This window comes from Cornus florida, unplaced genomic scaffold (assembly GCF_030987335.1).
Source record: "Cornus florida cultivar Cherokee Brave unplaced genomic scaffold, ASM3098733v1 CherokeeBrave_3.0.0_Hap2_Chr06, whole genome shotgun sequence".
NCBI lineage: Eukaryota > Viridiplantae > Streptophyta > Magnoliopsida > Cornales > Cornaceae > Cornus > Cornus florida.
In genome coordinates, this window is record NW_026775576.1 from 13,010,357 (window position 1) to 13,023,983 (window position 13,627).

Sequence of the window (13,627 nt, forward strand, 5' to 3'; positions counted from 1 at the left end):
GGAGTCTTATAAATATATCTAGCGCGAAATACGAAGCGAGTGCAATGGTCAATGGGATGACGACACACTCAAAGTATCAGGACATGGGCCACTAACTCGAAATCTGCCCCTATCATTATGCTAAGCCATCGGTTGTATCAATCTCCATATCATTAATTTCACCTAATCATTATAATGAAATTATGGGGCAAGGTGAAAGGGCAAATTTACCCTTGAATGTCCTTTCCATTCCCCACCACCTCTTGAGAGTGACACTTGTCAAACGATTGATGTGGACTGGGCCTATATCGATCCAGTTGGCCCACACATAGTGAAATTAGGTAAAGGGAAATAATGTATAAATAGGGTAAGGAAGTAAAGAGGAGGCAGAGTGTTTCGTGTAAGAGAAAAGCTTTCTATCAATTAAAAGAAGATAATTTCTTGCATCTACACCACCAAACACCACTTCCATCACCAAACACATACCCAATTACTCTTGACTAACCATAAAACTTTCCAAATTGAACCAGAAATTCGTATAAGAAAATTGTACTCTCTCGCCAAACCAATCAGCACAACTGAAGACAGAATTGTGTCAACATCACCACGATGCGGCCAAAATCTACTATAGCCGTCGATTTCTTTTCGTCGGCATCGACTGACGGATCTTCACTATTGGAGCCTTCTCTCATTTTGCTAGAACATCTATTGGTCATTTCCCTCGTCAGAATTGGCTGGTCTTCATTAAAACTCTGTCTTGCAATCGATTCATGTGGCCACTCTGGTTTCTCGATCATTTAGTTTCTCGGTCGGCTTTTTGTGAGAGAGTTTTTTTAGAAACTCCAGCAAGGATTTTGTGGGAATAATACTTTTTCCACTTTGAGCTCATAACTAGATCTACCCGAGGATGTGGTGATAGATTTAGTAGGTCATTCTATCTTTTATAAGTCTTCCTATCGAGCCCTTGGTCGCATCAAAACTCCATTCCATTGCCTCAATAAGATGAAATGCTCCAATCCTTCAATTCAGTGGTATTCCTCGAAGACACATCGCCTAGATCTCTTCTTTTTCTTCTTTTCACATTCTTTTTGTCGCGGTCGCGTTGCCGCAACGGACAGGCAGTTGTAGAAAGTGTGTGTGTGTGTGTGTGGATGGAGACGATTTTGAAGAGAGAGAAAGGTTAGAGAAAAAAAAAAATTTATTGCTTGCATTAGCAAGGAGTGTATTTTGGAATTTTTATTTAAAAAAAAAAAATTGTGGTCAAAATTGGTGATTAAGGGGCAATTTGCTCAAAAGATGAATAATACATGGAGTTATATGCACTTTTTTCCTAATAAAGGGATTTTTTGCACACCTTGTATATATAGTGATGGTTTTTTTTTTTTTTTTCTTTTTTTTTTTTTTTTTTTTTTTTTCACTTAACCCTTCGATTAAATATAATATAATATTATTACAAATAATTTATTAAAGGGGTATTTTAGTTCATTATTACAATTTTTTTTTTATTTATTTCATGACATTATGAGGGTATTAGGGTCTTTTTTACTTACTTAAAAATTATTTTGGTCACTTTAAACAAATTTTTTGACAAAAAGTATTAATTTTTGTATGAGGAGGTGTTTGTAAAATCACGTCAAACCTCAGGGAAATACGTTTAAAAAAAAAAATACAGATCTGAGGTCTATTTGCAATTAAGTCAAAACTTAAAAGGTGATTGTAATTTACCCATTGTATTTATTTAAGTTAGAATTATAATTTTCATTTTGTATTGGTTTATTCAAATAAACAAATACGTTTTAGAATGAATAAACAAATAAAACAAATGGAGTACGTTTTAGAATGAATTAAAAGGCTCCAGGTGATAAAAGAGGTTGGACTATTTCCCGTTTGTCTGACCGCTTCGTAACCCATCAGAATTTCAAAATCATCAACTCTCTCTCTCATGGAAAAAGGCAAAGCCGCGGGGGCCTTAACAACATCGTTACAGAAACTTGATTTGAACCTTAGCTCTAACAAACCCAAGTTCACCAACAATTCCATTCCCACCCTTCAATCCTCCGGTACCCCTCTCTCTCTCTCTCTCTCTCTCTTTTTGATCTATTTTAACAAAATCAGGCTTCTCCTATCTGTATATGTGTTTGTATATTTGTTTATGGATATGGGTGTTTCTTTAAAATTAATTATTGGAGTATGGAATATTACATACACTGATATAGACATCACACACATATAGATTATATGGAGTTGCAATGGTATGATAGACCTAAATATTATGCATCTATCAGTGTTCTTTATATTGTTCTTGATAAGGGTCTTAATTGAACCCATTAAGTACCATGGCTAGTCTGATTTTATGAACTTGTTGAGCTTGTTGGTGGCAGTATTATCTCTTAAGAGGACAAAACCTCCCACTTTGGTCAGCTTATGTCTGGGTGTTGTGGGGAAGCATTTTGAGGATATCATTGAGGACTTGGGCGAGATTGCTGCCAGCTTTCCTGCTGATATTAAGGTATCATTTGTTTTGCCTATGAAGAACCACTTATAATCAAATTGTATCAAAAGCATGTAGTATTATTTATTTTTTCTATTCTGTGGAAATAATTTAATTTTTAGGTCGGTTACTGCATAACCTTTTCTCATTAAGCATGTCTAATAGTGATTGAAGAAAACCCATGATTCATTGTCTTAGCATGTTCAATATGCACTTAATTATGTGTATCCAATCTTTTTCAAGATTGTTTGATTGTGTTGGACTTTTCTCAAGTACTTTGGTGGGTGATATATGATTTTTCATCAAAATAGTAAAATAAATAAATAATAAATGAGTTGAACCCTAGTAGACAAGAGCGTCCACTGTGATTGTTGATCTTCGCTAACCAGGCCAAATTTAGTTGGAGAGACGGAATTCAACTTTTCAGTCCATGATATGATATCTAATAGCTAGTTTCAATTTAAGTAAGTCATTATGATGGGTACCATATACATGAAAAGGACTCTTCATCTGTACCTTGCATGACCATCAAGGTACTAATTGCCACTCACCTTCATGACTTAATGGCTTCTATAGTTGCTTGCCTGCGCTTATCTTAGTTCATGAACCGATTAACACCTGTAGAGTATATTTGGGGCAAGATAGGGCTAATTCGCAGTAGTGGTGTTGATATAGCATTCAGGTAGGTCTTTTTTTTTTTATTTTTTTTATTTTTTTTTTTATGTGGTGCTGTCATGTGTTGTTATAATCCTGAGTAAAAAAATTCATATTTTCTAATTTCAAAACACTTTCTTATTCATACTTAAAGGCGTTGTATATTTAATTATTTATTGATGAAGACTGTATTTTCATAGTACTTGATGAAGTGTGGCATGATAAAGGCTGTTTACTGATGAAAATATGCAAGTTTCAGATTTTACGTAAAAAAAAATTCTTTAAAGAAGCTTTGTGTTGCTCTTTTTTTTTTTTTTTGACATATAAAAATAATCTCCTTGAACTACAGATGGCAATGGCAGCAATTGCGCGGAGAAGAAAATTATTGGACGATGACGTCATTATAGCATTGGCTGACAGTTCTTGGGAAATCCTTGATTTATCTGGTTCAGATGTTTCTGATTTTGGCTTATCAGAAGTGGCGAAAATATGCAAATCTGTCCGAGCCGTGGATATAAGGTATAAGTTCGAGAGTCTCATATCAATGTAGCCTATTGTATGTGAGAGTCATCAGGAACTAAATGATAGATAATTTTTTCTGCTCACAATGTCGGAGTCATAATTATTTTGTGTGACCGGTCTCGAATATTTATGTGAGTGATAAATTTAATCACACTGGCTTGTTAATATGGAATGGTGATATTTTGATTATTTTCCCTTTAATTCTTAGTTATATTGAAATAATTTGTATGCAGCCACTGCAGCAAAATCACATCGCTTGGTGTTTCCGAACTTGTGCAGCACTGTCCTTCGTTGGAGATATTGAGATGCGGGTACAATCACTTTCTTCAGTTAAGCAGTACTTGTAAAGTTTGTCAGAGGATGAAAAATACTTACAAATTAATGCATGTTTTATGTTCTTTCCTACATTATACACCATCTTTGCTTTTCTTCTTTGCTGCTTCTCCCGTATTTAGTTTACAAACTCTAATAGTACTTGTAAAAGAAGGTCAAAGTATGAGAAATGCATGCTAACTAATGCATGATAATGTTCATTCCTATAGTGTGCATCATCTCTATAATTCTTATTTGCTGCTTCTCCTTATTTAGTTGGACAAACTCCAATAGTGAGAACATAAAGGGGGAATAATAGGATGATTGGATAGGGTAAAAAAAGAAGTGGAAACAAAAAAATTCTAGAAGTTTCGTTGAACCATTTAGCTCGCTTTTTGGTAGGTATGGATCAAACTGTCCTTTAATAATTGATTCCAAATTGGTAATTAATTGGACATAATTTTAAACTTTGTTGACTCCAAAATGTAGGATGACATAGATAGAATTTGAAGGGCAAGTGGGTACCCAAATACACTTAATTACGTCACTAAGGGCAATTTCACCCCACTAGGGGCGATCTCAAGGCGATCGTGATTTCATTAGTCTGAGATGAAATCCTCTTTAGAAATTGCAAAGATTCCAAGAATTTCACTTTGTGGGGATGTGAAGTCGGCAATTTCTCATCGCGGGCCGTTACTGTACATCGATGGGAAGTCAGTCTGTCGAAGGGAGGAAAACGGTTCTTTCATCTTGCTTGATCGGTCGTTTCAACAAAGAAGTTGGAGGATGTGATCGGGTGGAGGAATGGGCGGCACAAGCATGGAACACGTCTTGTGGAGTGGGGGTCACTCCCTTATCCGATTCGTTGCTTCTCTTCAGGTTTCCTTCTCAGGCAGAGGCTCAATGAGTGTTGAAGGAAGGCCGACGACAATGGGGATCTGTAACCTTGCGGATCAATGTGTGGTCTTTCAGAGTTGGATGTTGCGGCATTCTCAGAGACAAAGGTCTCAAAAAGATCCGGTTGTTCGGACTTCCCCTTCACCTATGGTGTCACGCTTTATTTGTTGAAGTAGGGGAGTTGTGCGGCGGATTCGTGGGAGTTGTTGCTGATGAGACAAAGGACGCCAAAAGCGTTCGGATTACAGTGAGAATTGGATCGCCCTGTTTACAGTTCGTATTTATTAATGATGACACCTTCTGCTACAAGGTTGCGATCTGGGAAGAAGTCTCGCCGGAACTAGTTCCCTCGACAGAGAGTCTTGAAGGCAGCGACGGGTCTCATCTTATAATGGAGGAAGAATGGAACATGCTTCTTAGCAAAGGGAAAGAAGGGGTGTTACAGATTCAACAATGGCTGAAAGACAGAGAACTCCAAAGGGCGGTGAAATACGTGAGAGGAAGATCAAGTAGCCGACACGCGCCGGTCAAGCGCGTTAAAGCTGATAAGGGAAGAGTTGCACGTGGCGACTGCAGGGGCTTTTATCTAGATTCTTCCTTATCCTTATCTTTAAGGGTTGGTGAAGAGGTTGGGCTGGGCCACAATTCAGATTGGCCTAAGGTTGGTTTGGGCCGGAGGGCGACAGGCCAGGCTAAAGCTTTAAGTCATTATGGGTCTAAGAATGGGCTCATCAAGAATAAGCCCAAGCCTGTTTTGACTTTGGTTAATCCTGGGCCTCGGATAGCCCATACTAAAAGACAGGTTCGTAAAGAACCCAACTCTTTGTCGATTTCTTTTTTTAATGACCCAGATCCATCTTTGGGACCTGTTAAAACACAGGTTCAAGCCCAATCCCAAACTCTCTCCTCTTCTTCGTTACAACGAGCTACACCTCACTGGTCCTTGACTAAGAAAGTGAAGCGGAGAAAGCCGAGTACTATGAAGCACGGATACGGACACGGGACACGAGTACGACACGACACGGATACGGCGACATGGCAAATTTCAAAAAAATAGGACACAGACACGGCGGGGATATGCCTATAAAATAATAAATAATATATATATATATATATATATATATATATATATATATATATAATTATATACTCAAAATATAATTACTAGAACCTTGCACATTCATTTTTAAATAAATTGCAAATAAAATAATAACAAATAACAGGACCAATTTCAATAATTTCATCTATGTTATAAGAAAAACATAGACAAGACAATACAGAAAATAAATGAAAAATAAAGTTGATTCAAATTCCAAACGAAGATGTGCAGAAGAGACATAGATATAATGGGCTAAATATGTACATGAATAAACATATATACTTTCAGTCTTTCACAAAGTCTTATTCATGTAATTTTAAAAAAAAAAAAAAAATGTCTTCTTCATGTACAAAGATAATTGAAGAAGAGGAGAGACTGAGAGAGGAAGTGTGAGAAAATAAATTTTCTGTGTACTACTCTGTTGTCTGTAGTTGTTTTTTATTTTTTTCAAAATTTTACTTCTAAACTTCTAAAATTAGTAAATTACATTAGGTACCCCATTTATCTTAAAAAAAAATTACAAAATATACCTCGCCATGTCCCCCGCGTGTTCGAGTCGTGTCCACCCCGTGTCCTTCGCATGTCCGAGCCGTGTTCACCCCGTGTCCAATTAAAATTAATTTCTGGACACTTCACAGAAGTGTCGGACACGTGTCCGTGTCCGTGTCTGAAAAGTGTCCGACACTGGTACGGGACCCTGGGAGGAGTTTCCGTGCTTCATAGGCCGAGTGCATCAGTTGGTCGCCAGGGTTCTCGATGGACTCGCAATGATAAATAGAGGTGGGTAGCATGCTCTCCTATTCCAGGTTTGAATTCTGATTCTCATTCTCAGAGTTCCATTTCTACCCCTTCTTTGTGTGAGGTGTTGGGAAATGGTGGTGGTGGTGGTGGTGGTGGTGTGGAGGATTGCATGGCTCAACAAAGGTGTTTTTTTGGGGCCATTGTCTCACAGAATGAAGGGTCACGTCTTCAAAGAACACGTCCGAAAGTGTAGGTTGCTCTCTAATGGGGTGACAGTATGTGTAGGACGGGACCTTCATTTCAAGTTGACAGATAACTTAGATGTGACTTTGCTCAACGAACTTAAGCTCTTTGTTGCTCTAAAAGGCTTAAATGGTCTACCCTCCGAGACTGAGGCGAATCATCCTCATGATGCTACGGACAATCCTGGAACTGAGATGGATATGCAGTTAAATATGTACCGGAATGATCTAAAAAGTGAGGGGGAGGAGTATGAAGATTAGTTTTCTTCTCAACAGGTTTGTCCTCATTATTTTATTTCCTAGGATATTGATCAATCTGATGTGAACATAATGGAACCCTTGGGAGCTATGCACCCTGATTGTTTAGAAATAGCTTCTGATTTAGGTATGGATTGGGTGTTTGAAAATATTGGCGATGTTAGTGAAGCTCTAGATGTCTCGTCGGAGGGTGATGTCAACCAAACTCAATCTATTCTTCATGCTATTGTGGCAGGAAATGAAATTACAGAGACCCATAAAAGTACAAAAGTTGTTAAAAATAGAAAACATTCATCACATCGGAAAGGAGAACAGGAGGTTAAGAACCTTATTTCCTATGTTAACTACGAGGAGAAGGATGGGGTGAATAAAGAAAGAGGAAGGACCAGAAGTGGGAAGCGGGGAGGAAGGGAATTGATCATTTTTGTTCTCAATGAAGATACGAATTCTTACTTGGAATGTCTGTGGTTTGAATGATCCGGACAAAAGAAGAGTGGTTAAGGCTGCTGTGAGGAAGTGGAATGCCCATGTTATATGTTTGAAAGAAACTAAGTTGGCTTCTATTACTGATGAAGTGGTTAAGAGTCTTTGGGGAGGAAGGTTTATGGAATGGGAAGCGTTAAACGCCTCTGGCACATCGGGCGGAATTCTAATTATGTGGGATCGAAGATGGTTGTCTAGAACGAACTTCTGGAAAGGGCTCTTTTCCTTGTCATGTGTGTTTCAGATAGAAGATGATAATTTTAGTTGGGTCTTTTCTGGAGATTATGGACCCGTTATTGATTGTGATAGACCTATCTTTTGGGAAGAGCTTAACTACGTTAAGGAATTGTGGTCGTTGCCTTGGTGCTTAGGCGGGGACTTTAATTCTGTTAGGTCTCCATTCGAGAGATCCACAGGGCGTAGGTGGTCCTCGGAGATGACCCAGTTCTCTGACTTCATTGATGGTCACTTTCTTATTGATCTGCCATTGGAAGGGGCAGCTTTTACTTGGTCTAGTGGCAGAGATCCAGTCACTCTTTCAAGGCTGGATAGATTCCTGATTTCTGGGGATTGGGAAGAGAAGTTCCCGGATGTTACTCAGGAAACTTTGGTTAGGGTCACGTTTGATCATGTGCCCTTAGTTCTTGATTGTGGAGGTATGAGATCTAGATGCACACCATTTCGCTTCGAAAATGTGGTTAAGATAGTTAGCGTGTATAGCTGAATGTACAGCTGTTATCTATTAAGAGTTACAGCTGTTATCTATTAAGAGTTAGCGTGTATTAGCTGTTATCTATTAGGAGTTAGCGTGTATTAGTTGTCAAATTAATTGTATAGTTGACTTACCTTGAATAGGTCTGTGTATTCTGTATAAATACCCTTGAGATATATGAAAGAAATATAACTTTTTCTGCCATTTATCTATTTGGTATTAGAGCTGAAAAAAAAAAAAAAGGGGAAAGGAATTTCCGCTGCTTTCTTTTCTTTTCTTTTGCTGCTACTTGTCTTCAATACCTCTTAGCCACGATCTATGGCAGCCAAAACAACCACTGATTCTTCCTCTCTAGCCGAAAATTCATCTGACAGCAAGAAGTTCTCCACGATGACTATTCACGAAACTTCTTCTCCCATTCCTATGAAATTGGATGGTGCTAATTATCGTGTTTGGTCTCAGATTTTGGAGATGCATATTGCTGGTAGACAGAAAAAGGGGTATGTCACAGGGAGAAAGGTTGCACCTACAGAGGATGATCCAAGCTTTGATGAATGGGAGGCTGAAGATGCCCTAGTCAAGTCTTGGCTTATCAATTCCATGACGGTAAATCTGATGTCCCACTTTGTGCAGTGTGGAACAGCCAGGGAGGTTTGGGATGCGGTAAAGAGAAGCTATCTTGATGTCTCTGATTCTTCTCAGGTTTATGAACTGATGAAGAAGTCCTTTCAATTGCGTCAGGATGGTTGGCCTCTTGTAGAGTACTACAATGAGCTGAACTCAATCTTCAAGGAACTTGATTATTAAAGACCAAATGATATGACGTGTGCAACTGATATTGAGAAACAGAGGAAGCGTATTTCTGAGGATCGGGTCTATATGTTTCTTGTAGGTTTGGATCACAGTTTGGATCAAGTTAGTAGTCGTGTTCTAGCTACCTCTCCTTTTCCAAGCCTGGAAGAAGCATATTCTTTAGTTCGTCGTGAAGCACAGAGACAGGTCACCATGGCAATAAAGGATCACTCAGAGGCCTCGGCTCTTGCTGTCCAAAGGAGTTCCCGACCAGCTCCCCCTTCTACCGACTCTAGTTCACGTCTCTGCACTCACTGCAATAGTACGAGACATACGGTTGATGTTTGCTGGAAGAAACATGGTTATCCGGAGTGGTTCAAGCTTAAGCAAGCTGAGAAGAAGAACAAGAAATTTGCTCAGGTTGCTATCACCGACATTTCTCCATCTTCTGCTTCTCATGTATCTCGAGTGTCTTCTCAAGGAGGTAATTCTGGTTTGGCCTTTATTTCTACTGCTTCTAACACTTGGGTTATTGATTCAGGGCCACTGATCATATGACTAGTAACTCTTCCATACTTGACTCTCTAATACCTTCACCTGTTAAGTCTGTTCAGGTTGCTAACGGGACTCCTATGCCAATTACAGGGGCTGGGAATGTCTCACTTTCTTCTACACTCTCCATGTCTTCAGTTTTACTTGCACCTAATCTCTCTAACAGCCTTCTTTCCATTAGCAAAATTACCAAAAAACTTAATTGTTCTGTAACTTTTCATTCTACCCATTGTGTGTTTCAGGACAATCTTACGAAGATGACGATTGGCATTGGTAAGGAGAGAGGAAGTCTTTACTACTTGGAGAAGGGGGTAAGGGAGTTAAAATCTAAACCTAGCCATGGTTTTCAAGTAAAGAGAGAGTCTGATAGAGAGGAGATATTTTTATGGCATTGTCGTTTGGGACATCCATCTTTCTCTTATTTAGAACGTTTATTTCCTAAGTTATTTTGCAATATTTCTGCTTTTAGTTTAGGGTGTGAACAATGCATTTATGCTAAAAACCATCGTGTTCCTTTTAAAGTGAGTTTCAATAAAAGTCCTATTCCTTTTCATGTGTTTACACAGATGTGTGGGGTCCTTTTTCTACTCCTTCTGCTTCGGGCCATAAATACTTTGTATCTTTTATTGATGACTGTACTAGAGTGAGTTGGGTTTATTTGCTAAAATCTAAGAGTGATGTTATACATGTTATTCCTCAGTTTTACAAAATGATTGTCACCCAATTTCATACTCAGGTTCAGGTTTTCCATTCTGACAACGGTGGTGAGTATGTGAATCAGTCTCTTACTGATTTCTTCAAACAACATGGCATCCTCCCCCAGTCAACGTGCGTCTACACGCCACAACAAAACGGCATAGTAGAGTGTAAGAATCGTCATCTCTTATAGGTTGCTCGTACCTTATGCTTTACTATGAATGTTCCTAAGCGTTTCTGGGCTGAGGCTGTCATGACTGCTATTTTTCTTATCAACCGAATGCCTTCTCGTATAATTAAATATCAAACTCCATTGAGAATGCTATCCCGATTTCACTCTATTCCTTCTACACTTAATCTTTGTCCTAAAGTTTTTGGTTGTGTGTGTTATGTTCATATACATTCTCTTCATAGGGATAAGCTTAACCCTCGTGCTCTTAAGTGTGTCTTCCTTGGTTACTCTAGTTCACAAAAAGGCTATAAATGTTTTCATCCTCCTACAAGTAAATACTATGTGTCCATTGATGTTCAGTTTTGTGAAAGCGAGTCTTATTTTTCTAGGGATGTATCTCTGATTCCTCTTCAGGGGGAGATTAGTAGTAAGGAAGAGGAACGGTTATGGCTGGAAGAAAAGAGGTTGTGGATTTCAGGTAAGGAAGAGGATTCAGCTATTATAAAAACAGGAGAACCTTTAGATACTCTTGATCATGTGGAGACTGAGTTCGATGAAAAAATAGGTGAAAGACTAGCCCACTTGTTCAAAGAAATATATGTGAGAAGGAACAAGGATGCCACTGTCATGCCACCTCCTTCTAACTCTAGTACCCCTCTTGATGATACTACCATGCCATCGGATGAATCTTCTAGGATTAACTCTGAGGTACATGTTTCTTCTCCTTTAACTTCAACTTTAGATATTAATTCTAACCCTGTAACTTCTGTGGAGACTGCTGCCTTGAATCCACAGGTTGGTGATCAGGGTAGGAGGTATCCTTTTCGTGATCGTAAAGAACCTGATAGGTTGGGTTTCTCCAAATTTTCTTCTAATGTTGTCTATCATATCTCTGATGTTGTTTCCTATCACCGTCTGTCTAAGACTCACCTAGCTTTTCAGTTATCTTCTGTGTCTGTTCCTAGTCATTTTCAAGATGCCCTTGGAGATCCTAAGTGGAAGGCTGCTATGGTAGAGGAAATGAAGGCTCTCCAGAAGAACTCTACTTGGGAGTTGGTCGAGTTACCTCAGGAAAAGAAGACAGTGGGATGTAAGTGGGTGTTTACAATGAAGTATAAGTCAGATGGGACAGTTGAGAGGTACAAGGCTAGACTAGTTGCCAAGGGATACACTCAGACTTATGGGGTTGATTATCAAAAGACCTTCGCTCCTGTGGCCAAGATAAACACTGTTCGAGTTATACTTTCTCTCGTAGTTAATTTGGACTGGCCATTACAACAGTTTGATGTGAAGAATGCCTTCCTTCATGGTGATTTGATAGAGGAGGTGTATATGGATCCTCCCCCGGGGTTTACACCTGAAGGAGGTAAGGTATGCAAGCTAAAGAAGGCTTTATATGGGTTGAAACAATCACCAAGAGCATGGTTTGGGAGGTTGAACTACTCAATGAAGAAGGATGGTTTTAAGCAAGCTTTGGCATATCACACTCTCTTCTATAAGAGGAATGGTGATGATATTACTCTGCTTATCGTTTATGTGGATGACATGATTGTTACAGGTAGCAACACCAATGAGATAGAGAAGCTTCGGAGCTATTTGGCCAAGGAATTTGAAATGAAGGACTTGGGGGTTCTGAAATACTTTCTGGGCATTGAAGTGTCTCGGTCCAAGCAGGGACTTTTTCTCTCTCAACGAAAGTATACATTAGATCTCTTGGCTGAAACTGGTAACTCTGCGTGTGTTCCTATAGACACTCATATTGAAGTAAATCATGGCTTAGCTATCTATCCTGATCAGATTCCGATAAACAAGGAGAGATATCAGAGACTAGTGGGGAAGTTGATCTATCTGACTCACACTAGGCCTGACTTGTCGTATGCAGTTAGTGTTGTGAGTCAATTCATGCACAATCCAAGTGACCGACACATGAATGCAGTGAATCGTATTTTGGCTTATCTAAAGTCCTCTCCAGGTAAAGGTGTTATGTTCTCCAGGCATGGACTCTTAGACATTGTGGGTTATACAGATTCTGATTTTGCGGGAGCCAAGTTGGATAGGAAGTCTACTTCAGGGTATGTGTCATTCGTTGGAGGCAATTTGGTGACCTGGAGGAATAAGTAGCAGAATGTGGTATCGTTGTCTAGTGCAGAAGCTGAATATCGTGCTCTTCATCATGCAATTACGGAGCTTACATGGTTGAAGATTCTCTTAAGTGAGCTTGGGTTTGGTCCAAAGAAACCTATATTGATTTTTTGTGATAATACGGCAGCTATTGATATTGCTAATAATCCAGTGCAACACGATCGAACTAAGCATATTGAACTTGACCGAAACTACATCAAGGATAACCTGGATTCTGGTGTGATGGAGGTTCCTTACATTAAGAGTGCGAACCAGCTGGCTGATATGATGACTCATGGTGTTACTAGTGGCTCATTTCATACGTCACTATCCAAGTTGGGCATGTGCGATATCTATGCACCAACTTGAGGGGGAGAGTTAGCGTGTATAGCTGAATGTACAGCTGTTATCTATTAATAGTTACAGCAGTTATCAATTAGGAGTTAGCATGTATTAGCTGTTATCTATTAGGAGTTAGCGTGTATTAGTTGTCAAATTAATTGTATGGTTGACTTACCTTGAATAGGTCTGTGTATTATGTATAAATACCCTTGAGATATATGAAAGAAATATAACTTTTTCTGCCATTTATCTATTAAGATCTGAGGACTTCCAAGGGAAAGTCCAGTCTTGGTGGGGGGAGGCAACGTTTACCGGCTCTGCTAGCTATGTGCTTGCTACGAAGTTTCAGATTCTCAAATCTGAGCTTAAGAAGTGAAATAAAGAGGTGTTTGGGAATCTTGAATGGAAGAAGAATTGAGTTTTGGTTGATATTGCTGAACTTGATCGTCTTGATGAGCTAGGGCAGGATACAGAGTCTTTACGCTTTAGAAGAGCGTCTTGTCAGACGATTTTTGCGCTGAGTTAGCTGTTATGGAGGAGATTTCGTGACGTCAAAAATCTC

The 13,627-nt window shown here is 39.1% G+C and overlaps 1 protein-coding gene across 1 annotated transcript in view; it reads left to right on the plus strand.

Annotated features, from left to right (window-relative positions):
- The first annotated feature begins 1,805 nt into the window (after positions 1 to 1,805).
- Positions 1,806 to 13,627, plus strand: part of LOC132311111 (uncharacterized) — a 32,352-nt gene continuing 20,530 nt past the window's right edge. Inside the window, exons 1-4 of the mRNA XM_059808844.1 lie at positions 1,806 to 2,039; positions 2,361 to 2,488; positions 3,474 to 3,643; positions 3,880 to 3,957. Of these exons, the coding sequence (XP_059664827.1) occupies positions 1,922 to 2,039; positions 2,361 to 2,488; positions 3,474 to 3,643; positions 3,880 to 3,957 (494 nt within the window). The 5' untranslated portion in view covers positions 1,806 to 1,921. The remainder of the gene's footprint in view (positions 2,040 to 2,360; positions 2,489 to 3,473; positions 3,644 to 3,879; positions 3,958 to 13,627) is intronic.